The sequence below is a fragment of the Acomys minous genome, assembly GCF_964271855.1.
Source record: "Acomys minous genome assembly, chromosome: 12".
Lineage (NCBI taxonomy): Eukaryota > Metazoa > Chordata > Mammalia > Rodentia > Muridae > Acomys > Acomys minous.
In genome coordinates, this window is record NC_140493.1 from 18729546 (window position 1) to 18750361 (window position 20816).

The 20816-nt window shown below is 52.4% G+C and overlaps 1 protein-coding gene across 2 annotated transcripts in view; it reads left to right on the plus strand.

Annotated features, from left to right (window-relative positions):
- EFCAB6 (EF-hand calcium binding domain 6) overlaps window positions 1-20816 on the plus strand; it is a 178179-nt gene that overhangs the window by 121617 nt on the left and 35746 nt on the right. For both annotated transcript variants that reach the window (XM_084749763.1, XM_084749764.1), the window contains exons 19-23: window positions 39-175; window positions 3109-3341; window positions 8265-8361; window positions 11244-11362; window positions 18139-18318. In XM_084749763.1, coding sequence (XP_084605889.1) covers window positions 39-175; window positions 3109-3341; window positions 8265-8361; window positions 11244-11362; window positions 18139-18318 — 766 coding nt within the window. The remainder of the gene's footprint in view (window positions 1-38; window positions 176-3108; window positions 3342-8264; window positions 8362-11243; window positions 11363-18138; window positions 18319-20816) is intronic.

Consider the following 20816-nt stretch of genomic DNA (forward strand, 5'->3'; position numbering starts at 1 on the left):
CAGAGCTAATGGAAGGCCCCCGCTTGATATCCTTTCAGACACTCAGGTGAGTGGGCTGGAAACTGTTCCACTGCAGTCACCACGCCCTACCACAAAGATGAACTTGGATGACTATTTTATGTCTGCTGAGGAATGCCTGCAACTTTTCCCCAAGAGAGTGAAGGAGACGTTCCGGGTAAGATATCACGCTACCTCACAGCTTCTCTAAGGCTCCGCCCTGCTCCCCACCCCACAGCTCACGCACCCATGAGTTCTGGTATCCAGTCAGGCGCAGTGGCTCCAGGGGACATACAGAGAGAAAGGGACTAGCTTGGGGCAAGGAGCCTAACTCTGAGACCCCACTCTGCTGAGACGCACACTCGACGCTGACGGTAGAAGGAAGAACCCCTCTTCTCAGGGAGCGTGGCCTCCCATGGCACAGCGGACGGGGATCCTGCACACACCCACTTGCACTTCTTCACTCACCAAACAAATGTTGTATGCTCGTTGCATGCCAGAGTCTGGGCTACATGTTGGGGTGCCCTACCTGGAGTCTTCTCTTGTCCAAGATACAGTGAGTGTGGCAACTCATAGACACTGTGGCTGGCTGCTGAGGGGGTCTTGGTTGAGAGCAGTGGGACAACACGGTGGAGTGCCCAGAGGAGGAAGGGGCCCCTGCTCTGACTCGGAAGCCGAAATCAAATGCTGGTTTGGAAAGGAAGGAGAAAGCAGACAAGAGCCCGGCCCAAGCTGGTCAGGGACCAAGAGAGCTCCCGGGAGAAGGCAGACAGCACGACAGGAGCATGGCTGCCTACACATGAGACATGCAGCGGACAAGATAGACAGGGTCCAAACTCCGTGGAAGGAAGTAGGGAGGGTTTAGAGAAGAAGGCATTTTGTCCATGTGAGGGCAAAGCGCTCGGCTTTGTGGGGAATACCGGGCCATCCTAACTGGTCAGGAGTATGGGCAGGTAGGCAGACCCCTGGGAGGCGGCAGCAGACAAGGGTGGGGAGGAAGACAGGACAGCTAGAGACCCTGTGACTTGAGGACGTGCTCTAGTAGGAGCCACATCCAGGTCTTCTGCGCCCCCCTCACTCCCCCCTGCCCCCCATCCCCCGCTCCCATGGGCTCAGCCTTCAACCTGGTCACGTGGCTGGCAAGAACACGTGCGCCAGCATGCTTCTCTGGCTGCATCTGCCAGGAAGGTGACGTAAGCTACTTTTCTGCTCTCTACTTTCCCCTGCACGGTGTGCATCTGACCACACAGAGTCCTTTATCCACCCATGGCTCTGCCCAGCCACCTGCTTCACTCCGGCTCTGCTCTGGTGTGACCCTCAACCTCATTTTCACATTCTGTTCCTTTCCTGGGTAACCTTCCTCTCCTTTGGCATGGCTTTGGCCACTCCAGTTTCCTGTCCTCCTCGAGCCCTCGGAGGGAGCCACATGGGTCTGCTGGCTCTCGGGGCACTCAGCTTCATGCCATTGCAAGCAGACCAAACCAGAATCCACATCATCCCTTCAACCGCTCAATCAGTGCCACCTGCTTGCCACGCAGGGTGATGAGCACTTAGGTGGTGCATAAGTGGGGTGCGTATCATGTTCCACGTGGTGAACACATGTATTTGCTTTAACCTCCACCCACCCTATCAAGTAGATAATGAGGATCCTGGTTGGCTGGGGTAGCCAGGAACTGGAGTGCATCTATCCAGATGGAAGGCTTACGTGAGGACACGTGGGGCTGCCGTGCTGAGACGAGTGACTAAAGTTTGTACACTTGCAAGGCTTATAGGCACAGGGTCCTCAGCACCCAAATTGTGCCTGTGGCACAGCAGTGAAGGTTGGTGCGTCACCGGTCCCTCCCTTGGCTGCTGTGTGCATTGCATTGGCGTGCTGTTACTTGCTCTGTAGCAGCAGACTGTGAGGGGGCCCGGATGTCAAGGCCTGTGCTTCTGTCATCACCGGGGCCTTGTACCCAGAAGAGAGTTTACTTAGCAGCTGACAGGTACCCAGAGCGTACTCAGCCTCATTTACCCAGCAAGCCTCACCACCTAAATGGAGGGCATTGCTCTGGGAACTGGGGCTCCAGCCAGGCAGATGGGAGCAGGAGTCAACCTGCAAGCAGAGGCGAGGAGCGAGGCATAAACTAGCTTTGCAGGTGCAGTGTCTGTGGAGGGCCCGAGGCAGCAAGGCGGAGGTGAGAAGGGATGGGCGCTCATATGGCTCTCTAAGGCAGACAGAGCACAGGGGCTGGGCAGCATGAGTGGCTCAAGTAGAGGGATTACTGGTGCAGACAGTTCTGTTAGGTTCCTGAGGGATCAAGGGCTTTCGGCGAGATTGAGGCAGATGGGCATGAAGGGTAGGTTCCAGGTACAAGGAGCAAGTGGGATGTGTGACACACCCATGAGACATGGACGGGAGGCCTTGGAACTCTAAGTATGTGGTCTGAGCAATAAGCAAGAGCCGGCTACCATCTACCAAGGTGAGAGGCCTGTGAGGGTTAAGCGAGAAGTTTGGCCTCGTTCGGGCTGGACATCCGCGCCGCCGAGGGTCTGGAGCGCGAGAGGCTCAGAGCCAGTGGGAAGCAGTACACAGCCAGGTCTACAGGCTCCACTAGGGCCGCCCCTCCCGCCCCCCAACAGAGCTCCCTTTTCTCTCAGGAGCCGAGTCCTCTAAAACCATCCCCATCCCCCACGGTGGTCAGCACACCGACTGCACACAGTAACATCTGGTGACTGAATCAGTGAGCATACTCAGCCAGGACTTTCCACAGAATCCCAAAGCATCTAACTAGACACTGACACGGAACAGGCCCACTCGTGCCCTCAACAACGGCCGCTGGGGAACTGTTGGCTTGAAGGGGATGAGCGTGGCGCCCTTCCAGACGCCGGACAAGTTCCCACGGCAGGGCTGTATGAGGGGATCCTCAGAGACAGGGTGCAAAGTGCCCCAAGCACTGTCCAACTCCTCCCAGCTTCCCACTCCCAGGAGAGGCATCTAGGACAGGAGCAATGGGGTCCCCCCCCGGGAGTCACCCTGGAACCCGTGTCCCTGCAGAGGGTTGGGGGGATGGCTGTGATTGCTCGTAGGCAGAGAAGGGGAGTGCACTGACCTGTGTGTTTTGTTTCTAGGACCCCTACGCTGCCTTCTTTAGAATAGACATGGACAGGGATGGCATAATCAGCATGCATGATTTTCACAGACTGCTACAGTACCTACTGCTCAACATGAAGGATGACGAGTTTGAGCGCTTCCTCGGCCTCCTGGGCCTGAGGCTTAGCGTCACTCTAAACTTCCGGGAGTTTCAGAACCTGTGTGAGAAGAGACCCTGGAGATCAGATGAGGCACCCCAAAGGCTCATTAAGTAAGGAGGGGGTGTGATCAGAGCCATCGGTGTGTGCCGGCGCCTCCACCCGGGAGGCCGGCAGTTCCGCTACAGCCACACGGGACACAAAATAATGACCCCGCAGGCACCTTTATTTTATTTTTTTCTGAGTTTAAGAAAAGGCACGCACGTGCGCGCACATACGTGCAATGCACACACGTGTACACGACACACTCCATGGGAGGAGGGTGGAACAGTCAGGTAAGACACTCATGGTCCCACCGTGGGGACATGGCTTCATAGCTCACTGCTTGCCCCTCCAGGCTTTTCCTCACACATGTAAATGTGTGCACATGCTTGTCCGTTTCTCTACATGGAGGCAGGCGTGTGGCTTTCTGATCAGCCTTTCGAGGCTGAAGGGTTGGACACCTTAGGGCACCCTCTGTTGCCCGAGGCTACTGCAGGGTAGGTTGGGGCTGCGTGGGAACAAGGCGCAAGGGTTTCTCGTCAAGTAAACCCACGGACTGTCCACATGAACAGGGTGTGCTCCCGTCTCCTCCTCAGCTCCAGATGTTCATCCAGGCCATGGATGAGAGTTTAGGGAGGCACAGACCCACCCATGGCATTTTCTTAGGAGACGCAGGGACCTGCCTCCAGTTGGACATCCATCCTGGACAGTGGCTCCCCAATACCCCCCTGCCTGGCCCACAAGGCCTCAGAGGAGCATTCCAGTGTCCACTGTTTGTCTCTCTGACCTTCTTGAGATCAGAGTGGGGCCACCACCTAAGAGACACCATGTCATAGACATGCTCATTGTCATGTTGTAGAAAGCTGACACGAGCTGAGTCGCTAGTCTTTTCCTTGACAGTTAATGCATTATTCTTCTTAAAATATGTGTATGTGTATGTTCATGTGTGTGCACATACAAGAGTGGGCATGTGTATATGTGTGTGGAGGTCAGCCTTAGCTCAACCTCAGTGGTGTCCCTAGAGAGCCATCCACCTTATCTTTGAGACAATGTCTGGTCCCTGAGGCCTGGGGCTCACTTCTTGCCTAGCCTGGCTGCTCACTGAGACCCAGGAAGCACTGTGATTGCAAGCATGTGCCACCACAGCCAGCTTTCTACACGCGTGCCGGGGCTAAAACTTGGGTCCTCATGCTCGCAAGGCAAGTCCTCACAGAGACGTCTTCGTAGCCTATTGCTCTTGACACTGATGGGGGTTCCTAAGGACCCCAAGAAGAGATGGAGGGCAGGAGGATCATGGTGTCACCTGGTAGGGAGCCTTGTCCTTTCCACAGAGCCACTTGACATCCATTTCTAGAATGCCCCCTGTCCCCATGGCTGGGCCCCCCTATACTCTGGGCCTCTATTGCCCTTTGACTTTAAAAGCTTATTGCTCTGTGGAAGAGAGAGTAAGCTCCTATTTGCTTCATAGCTATAAAAACTATCTTTTTCTCTGTGGACACCTGCTGGAATGGCTTGGCCCAGAGACCTGTCTCCCATACTCACCTGGTAAACAGCAGCTCTGGCCGTCCAACCACTCACAACCATACAAGTTTATGTACCGTCATGGGTCCTTGCCACAGAGGTAGACTGTACAGACTCTTGTTCTGGGACACTGTGCAGTTAAGTCCATCCTGCTGGGTGACAAACACAGTGAAGCCCGCCGCCGGGTGTCCCCTTGTCTTCAGAGATGCCTTTCACTGTGTGTGCACTCCTGCTCCTGTGGTCTGTGCCTCCTGCATGCAGCTGTTCTACAGCTGACTCTCTGATGGCATTGAAGTCCCTTCCTGCCTCACATCTCATCCCTGTAGCCATCTGAGAATTGTGCTGTGAACTCTAACCAAAGCCCGCAGAGGGGTGGTAGAGGTTTCTTTAAGGCACAGTGAACCCTGGGCTCTGCAGTGAGAGACTAGAAGGCCCAGTTCATGGGGATGCCGGTTAGCATCCTCTTTCCTCCTGCCTAGAGAAGTCAGTCAGCTGGCTCCTTATTATGGCTTTGTCATTCTTTTTAAAGCATTTCCCTCCCTCCTCCACCCCTCTCTCTGCTTATGTATGTGTGGGTGCTACACATAGTGGGGTGCCCTGAAGCTAGAATTATAGGCAGGTATGAGCTGCCTGCTGTGAGTACTTTCCTCCCACCTGCCTGTCCCCTTTCTCCTCCATCTCAGTTTCTGTATTCAGAACTTCCGTGGACCCAGCCCTCTCCAGGGCTCACCCTTTTCTCCTGGGCAGGCCTTTGGGCTGCAGCAGCCTCCGTAGGACCTCATGGCTTCAGCATTGCTCTCACCGGTACAGCTTTTACCTTGATGAGATTTTGTTGTTGTTGTTGTTGTTGTTGTTAATAATAGAATTTCAGGCTGTATCTTGGGGCATTTGCAATATTTCACTGTGATATTGTGGCCCTGTTAGAATTACCTGGCATGTGTCGCCTGGTTGGCCTGTCTCCGCAGGCAGTCGACTCAGTTTCTTTAGCTTGAGAGTCCTGACCTTCCTCCTATGGCTACAGGATCCAGCTATACAAGCCATTACAGCTCTGCTCCAGGGACAACATGGTACACTCCCAGGGCTGCGCCCAGTGGCAGTGTTAGCCCCCAGAGCCATACCTCTGCCCGTAGCCATAGCAGGCAGCATGCTTGTGTCTTCCCAGGATACCAGAATCTGTTAACAGTCCTAAGTTCGAATGCTGCCTCAACTCTCTACCAAGTAACCCTCCCTCATTTCACTGGATTCCTGTGGCCGCTGGTGACGAACTCTTGTTAACCATTGGATTTGTAGGGGGTTATTTTGGTTTTATATTCTTGAGACAGGATCTCTTTGTATAGGCCAAGCTGGCCTGGGAACTCACACAATTTTCCTATCTCCTCCCCTGAGTGCTGATATGGCAGACACACACTGCCACGTCCAGCCTATATCCCAGTCTTGGGAACTCTCAGGTCCCGGTCATCTGTATGTGCAGTGTGTCTTCCAAAAGGCTAACGCCTTCAGAAGGACTGTGCTGGAGGCCAGGATCCCGTGCTGACGCAGGACAAGTGTCTGCAGGGGACAGATCGTCTTGCTTTAGCCTCCAGGGCAGGCTCTCCGGGGCACAAAGTTGCCAAGTGCAGGTCAGCATGGCAGGCTGTTCTGAGTGACAGTTTGAAGTGTGCCAGGTAGAACCTGCATCTGAGCTGGAGCCCAGGAACAGAGATGGGGACCTTCCCTGGGACAGTTTTCCTGGGTGACCCAGGCGCATGGTCCCTGTGCCTACCCCGTCTCATCTCAAGGCACTCTTCCTTTGATAGGCCCAAGTGAGAGGCTACCTCTGGCAAAACGGAAAAGCTCCTGTGCCTGGCATTTCTGATAGGGTCCCACCTCTTCACAGATGTTGTTATTTATTGGCACAGATAAATTATTTACCAGTTTGTGGCTCCCGCTGTGCTGGCAGATGGCGGTTGTTTACTTGTGTAAACAGGATGCAGCCTCCTTCCATCTTGGTGCTTAAAGTAACTCAGGTCAGCATGCTGCATTAGAAAGTGGAGACATGGGGCAAGGCTGCCAAAAGCTGCTGTGCTACATGGTGTAGGGGCGCCCAGAGGAGGCCAGCCTCCACTGTTCAGCATCTCACTGGGCTTCTATCCTTCCAAGCCAGTGGAGAAAATGCAGTCCTGTCAAGCCTTCCCACACCCCCTTGGGGGCCACAGGCACAGGGTGGCAGAGCATCGGATCCCTTTCCACCCTTGAAGTTCCGTAGTTCTGAGGAGTCCAGTTGGCAGTTGGAGAGGAATGGCGAAGAAACATGGGTGAGGCCAGACACTCAGGGCATTGCTCTGTGGGTGCAGGGGGTGTATAGTCAGGGATACCAAGAACCCTAAGTAGGAGAGGCAAGAAGGGATCACCAGGAAGCAGGTAGAACGGGCCCAGGGCAAGGCATAGATCCTGGAGGCAGCCACTGACCAGGCCAGTGGCCCCAGCTCTCTAAAATGTCCTGATCTTCTTAGTGGGCAGAACAGCCCAGGAGTCCACCCCTATCTGTCCAGCCAGAGCCACCACTGTGCCTCATGCACGCCCGTCCAGGAGCAGCAGTACAAGGTCTTTTTAAGGTGTCTTAAGTGGCCCTGATCTATAAGTAAATATAATGGAATCTTTTTGTTTGTTTGTTTTGGTTTTTCAAGACGGGGTCTCTCTGTATTAGTCTTGGCTATCCTGGACTTCCTTTGTAGACCAGGCTGGCCTTGAACTCACAGCGATCCACCTGCCCCTGCCTCCCAAGTGCTGGGATTAAAGGCGTGTGCCACCACCCCCGGCTTAATCTTTGAATCTTATAAAGCTTAACTTTTGAAAATTAGCTGTGGTGGAGGTGGTAGGTGTGATGTTTCTGTGGCTAAGAGCATGTCCTGCTCTTCTGGGGGACCCAAGTTCAGTTCCCAGCCCCCATGTCAGGCAGCTCACAACCACCTGCATCCCAGCTCCTCTGAGGGCACCTGCACTCACATGTACTTACTGCCCCCACCCCATAATGCACATTACTAGAAATAATAAGTCTCAAAAAGGAAGCGTAGCGGGGGCTGGGAGAAGGGACCGCCGTGCTTTCTGATTGCACCTCTACTGTTCACTTGCGTTTGTTCTTTGACCTGGACTTGCAAAATCGGAGCTAAAAGTTGCTAGTTATTTCCTCCCTAAGACACTTAATGTCCTATAGGTGCATTCTGCTTTTCTAAACCCCCATGGAGGAAATGGGCCCTGTGAGCTTTGTGTGCTGGGGGAGGGGGGGGAAACAAAAGTTTCAGAAGAGTCCCTGTGATGCAGCTATCAGAAATGGGACTGTGTTGTAAGGACTATGTCGGTCCAGATGTGAAATCACAGACTTTAATGGCATCTTTGAAGCACCAGAGGAAGGGGGTTGGGGCTTGGGGCTTGGGCGAGTCCTAAGCCCATCCCGTCTAAACACAGTTTTTTTTTTTTTAATTCTTCTTTTTAAGATATAAACAGAAAGTCGCAGATTCCGACCTTGCCTGTGAGCAGGCTCATCAGTACCTCGTCACCAAAGCCAAAAACAGATGGGCAGACCTGTCCAAGGTAAGGACAGGGAAGGGAGGACATTTCTGTTCTTCAGGACTGGTGCACTGGCCCAGTTGCTGGAGCAGCATGGAGAAGGGGAGACAGGGTCAGATACCCACAATGTAGGTTCCTGCATCCTTCAAAGACTTTGCCCAACATCAAAGGGTCTTGGCTTCGTTCTAACTAAAGCACCGTCGGTGACTACAAGGATGATGAAGTCATGTGGATATTTTTATTACTGCTAAGTAACAGATGGTATAACTGTGGAGACCTAGAACAGTCTACCTCTACTTCCAATAACTAAGGAAAGTGAACTCCAAGATGGCACTCTGTTCTTGAAACGTTAGCAGTTATCAAAGATGCTTAAAGATACAATCAAGGCCGGTGAGGTGGCTCAGCAGGTCGAGGAACTCGCTGCCCAGCCTGAAGATCTGAATTCAATCCCTAGATCTCAGGTGGTGGAAGGGCAGAGACCTTCACACGCGCCCTGTGGAATGTGCTCATGTGCACCTAGATGTAAAGGAAAGAAGTTGCTTGTGGTGGTCCCTGCCTGTCACTCCGGAATTCTTGAGGCCAAGATAGTAAGATCACCATAAGTTCACAGGCAGACTGAGCTATATGGGAAGGCTGTGTCTCGAAAAACAAAAAGAAAACTCAGGAATGGTGGCTCACACCAAAATCAAACAAAAGCCTCTGGCATGGTGGCTCACACTTGTTATCCTAGCTTTAGAGAGGCGGAGGTAGAAGGACCAGTGAGATGCATGACAGTGCTGCGGAGGAGGAGAAGGGGGTGTGTGTGTGGGGGGGGCATTGAGGTTTCTTAATGGGTTTCAAATGTTTGTTTCATTCATCTAAAATGGAGTGTCTTTCAAAAGATTTAATAATTTTAATTCCATGCCCCTGAAGAGCACTGGCCTGAAAACTTCGTTTAGATATTTAATAAAATCTGTAACTTGACAAAGATGAAAAACAAACAACACCAAAGACAGAGCTCGAGGTTCTTCCCAAGTAAACTCTTACTTTCAGGGTCACGGGTGGGAAGAAAACGTGGAACTCAGGAGTCTATGGGGCCGTTCCTGTTGTTAGCTTGGTCTTGGGGAGGATTTAAAGTATAAAGGGAAACTCAGGGGAAGTCATCATTGATTTCACACAACAGCCAACAGGAATCTGAAGAGCTGGGTTTTGGGTTTCTTTTTTTAAATCACATCTTGACAAGATGGGCTCACAGCGTGAGGGAGGAAGGGTTCTTGTAGCTTCTATCCACCTGGCACTTTGGGCTTTCTGTGCATCCGTGTCTGACCCAACAAGTTGTACCTGTGTGTCCCCATCACTAGCACTCTTCTTACACAATCTAACAGCCTGTGGTGATTTGTTTTGCTCAGGTGGTCACAACGCTATTGGGACAGCCCAGTGCGCTCCAAGATTCCTGCATGCCAGGCCCATGCTAGAACCCACTGCCGATAGCTTGGTTATGTTTAAGCTGTGACTCTGCTGGGGTAGCCGTCTGTAGAACGCAAACACGTAATTTAAAGAGGTTTAAAGAAGTCACCGTGCAACCTCCATCCGGATGGAGGAAGAGAACATTATCTTAGGCCAGCAGTCAGTCAGCACACTTCTGCGGAGACCAGCCAGGGATGTGTTTTTTGGTGGTGTGTCACTACTCAGCTCTCTCCTGCAGCCCTAGTGCTCACACTGGAACTTTCCATGCCAGCTGCTGTAGGATTATATCTCCTTTAGTTTCAATTCACATTATATTAGTGACTAATGAGACGCTACATCTTTTCATTTACCGGGCCTTCTGTGAAAATGCCTCCTGGAGCCTTTTTTTCTTTTGCTGCCCTACCTTGATCCCAGTGAAGACCCCCCCCCCCACTCTCCTCAAGGAATCTGTTTCAACCTTCACAGTCAGGTCTTGAAATGTGGGCTAGGTGTGCACCTGTGTGGCAGGCGTGCCCACTTTTAGCTCTTCTGCACGGCGACCAGGTGTCCCTGCATTTGTCATCAAATCCACCTTTACCTCACCGCCCTGCAGCTGCATTTCCACGCTTACACTCCTCCCACAGAGCCGCTGTACACCTCATCTTGACCAGTGTACAGTTTGTCCATCCTGGCCCCAGGCTCTACATTTCTCTAGTTGCTGTACCTTGTGAAAGCACCTTAATACATTTTTGCCGTGCTTAAGATGGAACCCAGGCCTTAGTACACTGTAGGCAGATGCTGCACTTATGGGCTGTCCCTCCCACCCTTATGGATCCATCCTGGCTAGCTAGGCGGAAACTCCTTGTTCTTCAGGAAGGTTTTAAAAAACCCATTAAAAATATTAAAGGTCGGGGGAGATAACTCGGTTGATACCTGCTTAATAGGTTTGGTGGCATATGCCTCAGAGGCGGAGGCAGAGGCGGGGGCGGGGGCGGAGGCGGAGGCAGAGGCAGAGGCAGAGGCAGAGACAGGTGAATATCTGGAACTTTGAGACCAGTTTGGTCCAGGCCAGCGCGGGCTACATAGTGAGACCCTGTCTCAAAACAAACAAATGAAAAGAAAGAAAGAAAGAAAAAGAAAGAAAAACAACCAATCATAAAGACCTGAGTTTGACCCCCAGGGCCCAGATTTTTTAAAGCCAGGTAAGGTGATCCATGTTTGTAATCTCAGTGCTGGGAGAGTCAATAGAGGAGGATCCCTCAGGGTTTGCCGTCCTCTTTGGGGCTAAACCAGTGAGCCCCACATCCTGTCTCAAAGACGTAAGGCAAGCAACACCTCAGGCATGGCACCTGAGCTTAGCCTCTGACCTCTCACACGTCTCATACCTCTATACCCCCACATAGAGAAGTACCTTAAAGTGTTCCAGAAGCTGTCAACAGTCCCCTATTCTGCATGCCACTGAATACCATCTCCCACCCTAGAATTTCATAGAAACGGATAACGAAGGCCACGGCATTCTCCGGCGAAGGGACATCAAGAACGCACTGTACGGCTTTGACATCCCCCTCACCCCAAGAGAATTTGAGAAGCTTTGGCAAAAGTAAGCACATGTGTGGAGGGTGGGGGTGGGGCGGGGGTGGTTCTGGTATGTCTGTTCAGTAAGTGCAGTGCCTCACCAGGGCCTCAGGGGAAATGGGCCTGGGGATGGGTTGCTTCTGTGGCGTCCAATCCTGTGTCCTTGTTCCTCCTTCCTGGTAGAAAGCAGCTGTGGGTAGACATGCTGGTCCTCGGGCCTCTGAAGAACTGGGTATCCCCCAGCAGCAGGACTGAGTGGAGAGGTTTGCAGAGGTCATAGTTCAGGCCCCTGCTTTCTCTGTAGCGGAGAAAGAAATCCCAGTCCAGGCAGCTCTCAGGGAAACTCCTTCAGCAGAGATGACAAAGGCAGAGGCAGTCTGCCCATGCCTGGAGGTGGCAGGCAGTGCTAACAAGCCATTTACGGAGGAAATAAGCACACGGTGACAACTCGGAGCAGTTTCCCAGGGAGCTCTTAAACTGGAGCAGGATCTGATGCTGCAAGGGACATTTTTCAAATGTGTTTTAGACTTAGCTGGTTTGAGCCGGGTCCCGTTATGCTATCGCCCTGTGTTGATGCCTAAGTTTCTAGTGTGCTAACAGTGCAGTGTGCTCTAAGCTAAAGTGCAGGGAGCTATAAGCTTATAGTGCAGTATACTCTGAGATGACAGGGTAGTGAGCTCTGAGCTAACAGTGCAGCAAGCTATAAGCCTACACAGCAGTGAGCTATAAGCTTATAGTGCAGTATACTCTGAGATGACAGTGTCGTGAGCCCTGAGCTAACAGTGCAGCAAGCTATAAGCCTACACAGCAGTGAGCTATAAGCTAGTAGTGCAGTGAGCCATAAGCTTAGCATGCAGTGAACTGTAAGCTTATAGTGCAGTGTGCTCTGAGTTCCGGTTCCATCTTTGAGTGACCTTTCTTCAGTACACCGTGGTCAGCCTACAGGTCCCTGGGAGGTCTGCACCAGCATTGCATGCCCACTCCAGGTCATGCTCACTGAATGATACATCCACTTTCAGCTTTTCACCTGCTCAAGGTGGAAGACTTAAATGCAGGCCGAGTCTAGAATTGAGTGGCACGTTTTCTGTCTAACTGATAAAAGACAGCTTGGAGTTACTACAGGGGAGGCTGGGGCTTCATGTGTTCAAGGGAAAAAGGGCGATGTAAAGAGCTCATGGCAGTATCTGCCACATGGGACGTAGCCTCAAGCAGGGACCAGAAGTGTGTACCTCAGTGTCCAGTGGGAACAGAAGCTTGGGCTTCGTGCAAAGGTGAAAGACAAAGATGTGGGAATGCTGGAAGCATAAAGGGGACCATGTTGTTACTTGAGAACCAGGAGCCAGAGGAGGAGCTGAGGATGGAGAGCTACAGAAAGACCCCCCACATTTCACCCCACACCCTATGTCAGGGTCCAGAGGAAATCAGGCGCTCTCTCTCTCTCTCTCTCTTTCTCTCTCTCTCTCTCTCTCTCTCTCTCTCTCTCTCTCTCTCTCTCTGGTTTTTCGAGACAGGGTTTCTCTGTGTAGCCTTGGCTGTCCTGGACTCAATTTGTAGACCAGGCTGGCCTCGAACTCACAGCGATCCACCTGCCTCTGCCTCCCGAGTTGCTGGGATTAGAGGTGTGCACCACCACACCCGGCTCAGACCATCTCTTATATCAGAGAGCTGCCTCCACCCCAGCAATAACCATATCTGGGTGCTGCTGTAGAAGCTGCTAGAGTCTCAGCTGGCACTGAGCAGGAGCCGCCACCACCACTGTCCCCGCAGGACTCTGACCTCATCTACATCCACTGGTCTAGATATCCTTGGAACAGCAGCGTTGGGCACAGGGGTCTTGCAGCAGGATGAACAAGGAGCGCCACAGGGAAGGTGTCACTTTCCAGGCCAGCTGCTGCTGGAAGCCAGGGCAGCCAGAAGACAGACGCCAGGACTTCCAGAGATCAGGCCGGGTGCCCGTGCAGGGCAGCTGAACTCTGTGAAGGGCAAATCACAGTGGACCTTGTCCTGAGGGCCAAGAGACCAGTGGGAAGACAGTGTGGACAGGCCCATTAGAAGCCCCCAGAGGAAGGAGATCACAGGAGATCATCCTGAAGCTCGGAGGTCAAAGGGGGCTCTTGGTGCCAAGCAGGAGGAGGCTGCAGGCGCATTGGGACATCGGGAAGGAGATAAGTGTTCAGGACTGAGGAGGCAGTGCCAGCCTTTGGCAGCCCAGAAGTGAGGCTGTAGGAGAAGGCAGAGTTCCTGGGATGTGATGCGTGGAGTAGCTCACACAGTCAGCTTCTCCACTCAATCAGCTTCTCCGTCATGGCTGCTGGTGAGAACAAGCCTGCCCTCCATGTTTACAGCAGGAGGCACTGTGAGCAGTGAGGACGCACCCCCCTGGGTCGGGGGTGTGCACAGGGCACCAGTAGTAGGAAACAACAGTGAGACAGGTGACACCGCCAAAGCTGACCGACAGTGTACGGGAGGCAGTGCACCCCACTGCTGCTGATAAACAGGGGCCTATGAAGTCTGGAGTAGCTGGAGCCCACGTGACAGGAAGCAGAGGAAAGTGATGTGCTGGTCTTCCGAAAGCCCAGCTATGAGAGAACACAACAGATCCAGACAGGAAGGGCTTTCAGCACCCATTATCCACTCAACACTCACTCCAGCCCATGAAGTGCCCTTCCTAGCTCTCTGCATCAGTCCCGCAAGGGCCTGCCATGTGCCGTGGAGATAAGTTAATAAACTGACCTCAGATCTCAGCACTTCCGGCACCTCCATATTTCCTCTTCACCCAAACGCCACAGTGTGCCAGACGGTTCCCAAGGACGTTTCCTTCCCAGGACGTGAAAAGGACTCGGCTGGCTTCCAGGGCCTAGCTTCATCATCTCTGTGCTCACACAGGAGGCAGGGGACGGTTGAGCTGGAGGGCCACACATGGGCGCTTCTCACTGCCAGGGCTGGTTCTAAGGGTTGACAGAACAAAGGAATGCTGTCCACTGAAGCCAGCTCTTGGGTTGTGAGCCTGAGCAACCCAGAAGCACCCGGGCTCGCTTGGCTAGACTGCAGGAAGCTACTGAGGCCCCCTCACCATATGGGGGAGGTGTGCTCACCTTCAGTCACACGGTCACTCTGGAGACTGACTGGCTCCCATGGTCCCCTGCTAGAGGGCAGCTCTGTCCTCAGTGTCCACACAGCAAGCAGCTCTAGGACAGGATGCTTCAGCTGAGTCTGAACCGGCAGCCATTGAACCCAAGAAGCCACGGATGGGGAAAAGATGTTCCAAGTGCTGCTCATACAGAAAAAGCCTAAGGCCTCAGACAGCCCAGGGCCCACAGGGGTCGGGGCCTCCCCAGGAGCGACATTAGCACTCTGAGGCCCCCATGGCCTCATTCCTTCAGCTAATCTAAAACAAACTATTGGAAACAAGGAAGAAAACATGTTACGGGTGTGCATAGCAGAGAGAGGGTGCAGGAGGAGAGCTACTGTGTCAGAGTCTGTGGAGACCAGCCAGCCAGGAGGCCCCAGCAGGATGCAAGGCTGGTTGGGACTCAGATATAAAATAGTGCCTTACAGTATGAGTGCTGTGTGTCAGTGTTCAGCTCTAACCAGGAACTCTGAAATAATAGAAGCCATGCTATAGGCTGTCTCCCTCGCCCCTCCCCCCACCCCACCCCACCCCCGTTCCTCACGAACAGGAAATGATGTTGCTCCTGTCACCACTAAAGAGCCTAGATACCCTCCTTAGCTACCAACTGAGTGACATCTGGGCAGGGCATGCCTCAAGATGGAGAGGCTGGGTGTGCCTGGCCTGCAGCTTAGAAAGGAAGATTGGCTGAGGCAGAGACACAGAACCAGAGGTTCACTGTGGGGACGCACCACCCACGAGGTTCAGCATGGAAAACACTGTCACCGCTGGAATGGTTAAGCAGGCACCTGTGTCCCATGGCTCCACGCAAGGCTGGAGTGCTAAGCCTGGAAGAGCAGAAATGGCCCGGCACAGGATGGGGGCCACAGCGGAGGCCACCTCACCTATTGCAGTTCTGCCAGGGTTTGTTACATGTGCCCAGTGGGCACCAGTTTAGGAAGCTGGCCACTTTTCATTCTAAAGGGCAGACGCTTGAGCCGTCAAACCACTAAGATGGCACCATAGAGAATTCCTCCAATCCCAGTTGCCCAAGGCTGCTGGGTCATCTTCAAGGCATGTCCCCTAGCCTTGATCGTGCCCTTTACTTCTGGGGCCACAGTGCTCAAAAGTCCTTCTGAACCACATGTAACAATCCAGTGTCCAAACAGCATGGAGCATTAAGGCTCTCAGCAAAGCGGAGGGATGGATGTGCGGCTCTGCAGATTCCCAGGTGGGACTGATCCCAGTGTACACCAAATGGACGGAGTCACCTGCCTATACCATGAATTCATGGCCACTGCTGTGTGCAGACACAAGCTTTTATGGGGCCTCTGCTCAAAACACATTTTTCTTGGCATATCTGTTGCTCAACCATTTTAAAATTCAACCTTTTATAGACAGTTGGGTTGTTTTTTTTTTTTTAATGTTACACAGAGGATTGCATAATGAAGGGTGAGGTTATGTAAGCAGAATTAGCTCTATGATTATTCACATTCATAGCAATATTTTTTTTCACAACCGTGCAATCTGCTCTTCCATGTCTCTGTGATGAGAAGAGCCTGTTTGCGATCTTCATTAATAAAGTAATTAAGAAGTGTCTTTTCATTCAGCCCAAGTGTCAGAGCAGAGAGCAGGCTGCTGGGGAAATCTGTGCCTCAGAAGTACACTGCCTCCTCCGTCTGGGACACACACACACACACACACACACACACGGGTCACGTGGCTGCAGCAAGCCTGACTCAGGGGCCTGACTGTTGGAAGCAATGGATAAGACACAGTGGTGCCTCAGGAAGCTCATGTAACTAGCAAGGAACAGGAGACGTAACCTGGATTGAGCTTCTGGAGGAGGCCACCCTCAGCCTGCAGACAGCAACAGCAAGTGCACACCCGGCCTGGCAGTCCCCATAAGCATTAAGTGTCCCTCATTAACCCCTAAGAATCTAAGCGAGGCCAGAATCATAGGACTTTAAACCAGGGGGGATGGAAAGGTTCTCTCCACCCCGGGGGTTGCCCATGGGGGGCGGGGGTAGGTGGTTTGACTCTCTGTCAGCAGGCCTCCTGTGGTGATGGGGGGCGCTGGGAATATTGTTGCGGAGTGTCTCACTTGAGTCGCGTGTACATCACTCTGTGTCAGACTAGGTGCAGCCCTTACATGGGTTCTCCTTTTTGTGCCTTGTTTTACCTAACTACATTTAGATGTATTTATTTTTACATGAGTGAGTGTTTTGCCTGCCTGAATGTGCATGTGTCCCACATGTGTCCCACATGTGTCCCTGGTGTGTGAGGAGGCTGGAAGGAGGCATCAGATCCCTCGAACTGGAGTTATGGGTGGTTCTGAGGCACCATGTGTGTGCTGAGAATCAAACCCACGTCCTCTGAAAGAGCAGCCAGTGTTCTTAATCATCCAGCTCCCTCTCCAACCCCCGAGCGCATTGTTTTAAAAGCAAAGCTTCCAGGGAAAGGCAGGCTGTACTGTCCTGGGTCATCGTATGACGGTCACTCCAATCACACACCCCTGGGAAAGGCTGGCAGGCTCATGGTAACAAGCATACAACGCAGCTGTCCCGAGCCTCTACCCCCCAAAGGGCTGCCACGGCTCCTGGGAGTTGGTAGAGCCTTGCCAGCGGTACCAGGGAACTCTGAGGTGCCTCAGCCAAGGGAAAGAAGTCACCAGAGGGTGACTTCCTCACTCATGTCAGAGACAGATCTTTTAGCTGAAGGGAAGCCAACAGTGCTACATCTTCCATCGGCATCCAGGCAGGCCCCGTAACCCTCTTCATCAGCAGGGCATGGGCGGCCATACTGGGGGGGCTCTCTTTGGGTACCATGCAGAGCGGTGCCTCTGAATATCAGCTTCATCGCCTTGGGGGAACCAGGCTCAAACGCCTTAAATAGAAGATCCTGTCCCTTGTAGCTCCTAAATTAATCTAGGAAAAGCCTCATCTGCAGATTTCACCTTTTGGTTGATTAGCTGTGGACCAAGGCCTTTCTGTTAAAAACAAATGCCTTAGAAAAAAGAAAAAAAAGAAAAAAGAAGAAGAAGAAAATGGTCAATTTGCCTTCAAATTTTTATTGAAGTAATTCTATTCTATGTGAATAGCATGAGGAGATAAAAAACCTCCATTATTCCCTTTTTAATGAATTATAATTCAGAAAAATCTTGATAACAGAAAATGACTTAAAAAGGCACAATGCACAGTTCTTACTTTGTTTTCCTTCCAGACTCTCTCACTGGGTGTGTGTAATTGGCGTCTCTTCACAGTGGAGACGACAGGGTGGGGGTGCGCTTTTAACATCCTCGAATCAAGTGGTATTCATTTATTGAAGCTTCAAGATGGAATATGCTTCCTGAAAGATTTCCTTCTAACTCTTAGCAAAGCTCCATTTGCACGGAGGTGCCGAACTGAAAATGTGTGCAAAGTGGGCTTCAGTTCTCTGGATTTGCCACTGTGTTTCCATAAACATGGCAGATGTACGACTCAGGTCCATTCCCTTAGGGTGTGTCACCCAAGTCAGTGTTCCCGTTAAGTATAGGTGCAGAGAGGACCAGAGGCCGACTCATCAAGAGTCTGCTGGCCTTGTTGAACCTGACAAGGAAAAAAAATGTGCCCCAAATTGCTGATATGGCCCTGGCCCCTGAGCACCAGCCCACCTTCCACACCACTGATGACAGAATCATTTTTTTTTTTAAGCTATGACACTGGAGGAAGGGGTTACATCACATACCAAGAGTTTCTGCAGAGACTGGGCATCCGATACTCCCCGAAGGTTCACCGGCCCTACAAGGAAGACTATTTCAACTTCCTGGGTCACTTCACGAAGCCCAAGCAGATCGAGGAGGAAATCCAGGAGCTACAGCAGATGACTGAAAGGTGGGTGTGTCAGCACTGGAGGTCGAACTCTGCCGAACTCTGCCCTCGTTCACCTGACAGGAAAGGCCGATTTGACAGGGCTCCTGAAAGGCTGTGTGTGTGTCTGTGTGTGTGTCTGTGTGTGTGACAGGCCCCGCTGAGCCTGGAAATCAGCTCAGCCAAAGAGCCACAACACAGGGGGCATTACACCACGTGTCTTTCCCCAGCCAGCCACACCTCACAAGCTCTTTCACATTTTATCACCACCCCTCCCGCGCCCACCCCCACCCCACCCCCAAACATTGCCCCTCCTGTTTGTGCGCAGCATGGTGCCTGCACCCTGCAGTGGCCCATCTGGAATGTAGGCCCCACAAGATGTCTGTGATACCCCACAGGCGCCATGCAAGCACCTTTAAATGAATGTAGGGATGAATGGATGGGCTGTGGTTTACCTTTCTGCGCTGAGGACTTGATCCCCAGGATAACCTAGAGCTGTTTGCAACCGCACCAGGTGACTCACAGATACTTTCCCATCCCAAATCAGCACTCGGGCCTTCGGGAGTACGGCCTGGTGCTTGCCTATTGAAACAATTGCTGGAGACACTGAAATGTATGTGACACGGGGTCCCCAGGAAATGAGGGTTTGAAATGCATACACGAATAGACCAGGATATCTGAGCTTACGCCAGACAGGGAGATGCTGAGTGACGGTAAGCCACTGGGTGTGTGGCTTGTCTTGCTGTCTTGCTTTTACCTGTTTGTCTGGTTGCCCCTTGCCTGTCCTTTCAACTGCTGGGACTAAGCTCTTGACCTCGCCCCACCCAAGTTGGTGGTGGAAGAGGGCTGCAGAAGAAGCCCTGAAGGAAACAAGAAAGCCACCACTGACACAAGGCAGAGCAGGAAGGGGGGGGGTGGGCTTAAGAGGCAAGCAGGTGGGGTTTACCCCAGGTTAGGTTGAAGTTACCGCACTGCGGAAACGGCAGGCGGAGAACCGAGCTTGTGAAATTCGGTGTAAAATTCGCACAAGGTTGATATAAATCAAATATGCCACAGACTGATGAAAAGTGGAATTTATCTTCAGCAGACAGGGCTGGCCTCATTACCCACGAGGGTCTTCCCTCCCGTCTCTCCCCCCATGTGTGAGTAATGAGGCCCCTTGGTCCTTCTGTAGGCACATGCTTGCTTTCTTCTGTGCTGGTGACAGTGCCAGGATGAGACGATTTGTGTGCTGTTCCCCTCCTCAGGACCAGACAACTCACGCACACTCAGCACACTCACTTGATGGCCTGCCTCAATGGTGAAGACAAAACACCCAAACGGCTCCATTTCCTTTAGAAAAAAAAAAAGTCACCTTTGCCCAGGCATGTAGGTGCCTGTTTGTGATCCCACTGTTGAAAGTGGGTCCCTGGGGCTTACTGGATGGCTGGTCTTAACCTGGAGAGCTGCAGGCCAGAAAGGGACCCTGCCTCAGAACAAAGAGATGGTTTCTAAGGAACAGTAGCCAAGAACACCACCTCTGGCCTCCATGCACACCCGCACACCCCCACACCAGCACACCCACACACCCACACACCACCCACACACCAGCACACACAGAAGATGCTGGCATTGCAGGAGTCATTAGATCATGGCTGCCCACCATGGTGACAACTGGCTTTTTGAACTCAGATCACATCAGTAGATGAATTAAAGGGAAAGAAGGAATCCATTCTTGTCCCAAGGAGCTGATTTTGCTAGGAGTGCCCTAGTGCATGTTGCAGGAGAAGCAGAGGTTTCCGTGGTCCTGTGTTCATTTCCAGGCCTTTTTCTGTACTTAAGACTGAGAACAGAAAAGCCAGTGACCAGCCACCTGGCGCAGGCCCATTCTAGGATGCCTCAGTAGGATGTGCAGGTGAGGCCAGCAGAGAAGGGAGTAAGCAGGACTTGATGGCTACAGGGCCACGGCTGTGTCCTCCTCAGCCTCACCTGCCTAAGCCCCCAAAACATCGCTGCTGCTCAGTGTGGGCCCACAGCAGCTCTGTTTGGCAGCGTTCTTCCATCTCGGCTCCAAGCCCTCATTTGCTCCGTGCACATGTTTACCCTGAAAGGGAGGTAATTGCTGCTCAGAAGCCAGTCCAAGAAATGCTGAATGCCTCAATTTTCCCTAAAAATACGTCTCTCCAAAACCCCGTTTTGATTCTCTCCACTTGCACTCGCTGTCATTTTTGAAGAGCTAAGTGGGATGCAGTGGCGGCGATGACAAGCAGGGCCTCCGTCCCAAGGGGCCAGATCCACGGGACACTGTAAGCAACTCAAGGCAGCAGCTACTCTGCCTCACCTGCCCTCTGACAGTTTGGGATCAGCAGTTTGTTTCCAGGCTAGCTCAAGGAGCCATCCCACAGATACCAAGTGGAAATACTGGACAAGAACAGGAACAGGTCCGGTGTTTGGAAGCCATAACCCATTCTGTCCCCTGAGGGACAACCAGGGACCAAGATGGCACCTGAGCCCATCAGATAAACATCTTCCCCGCCCCCACC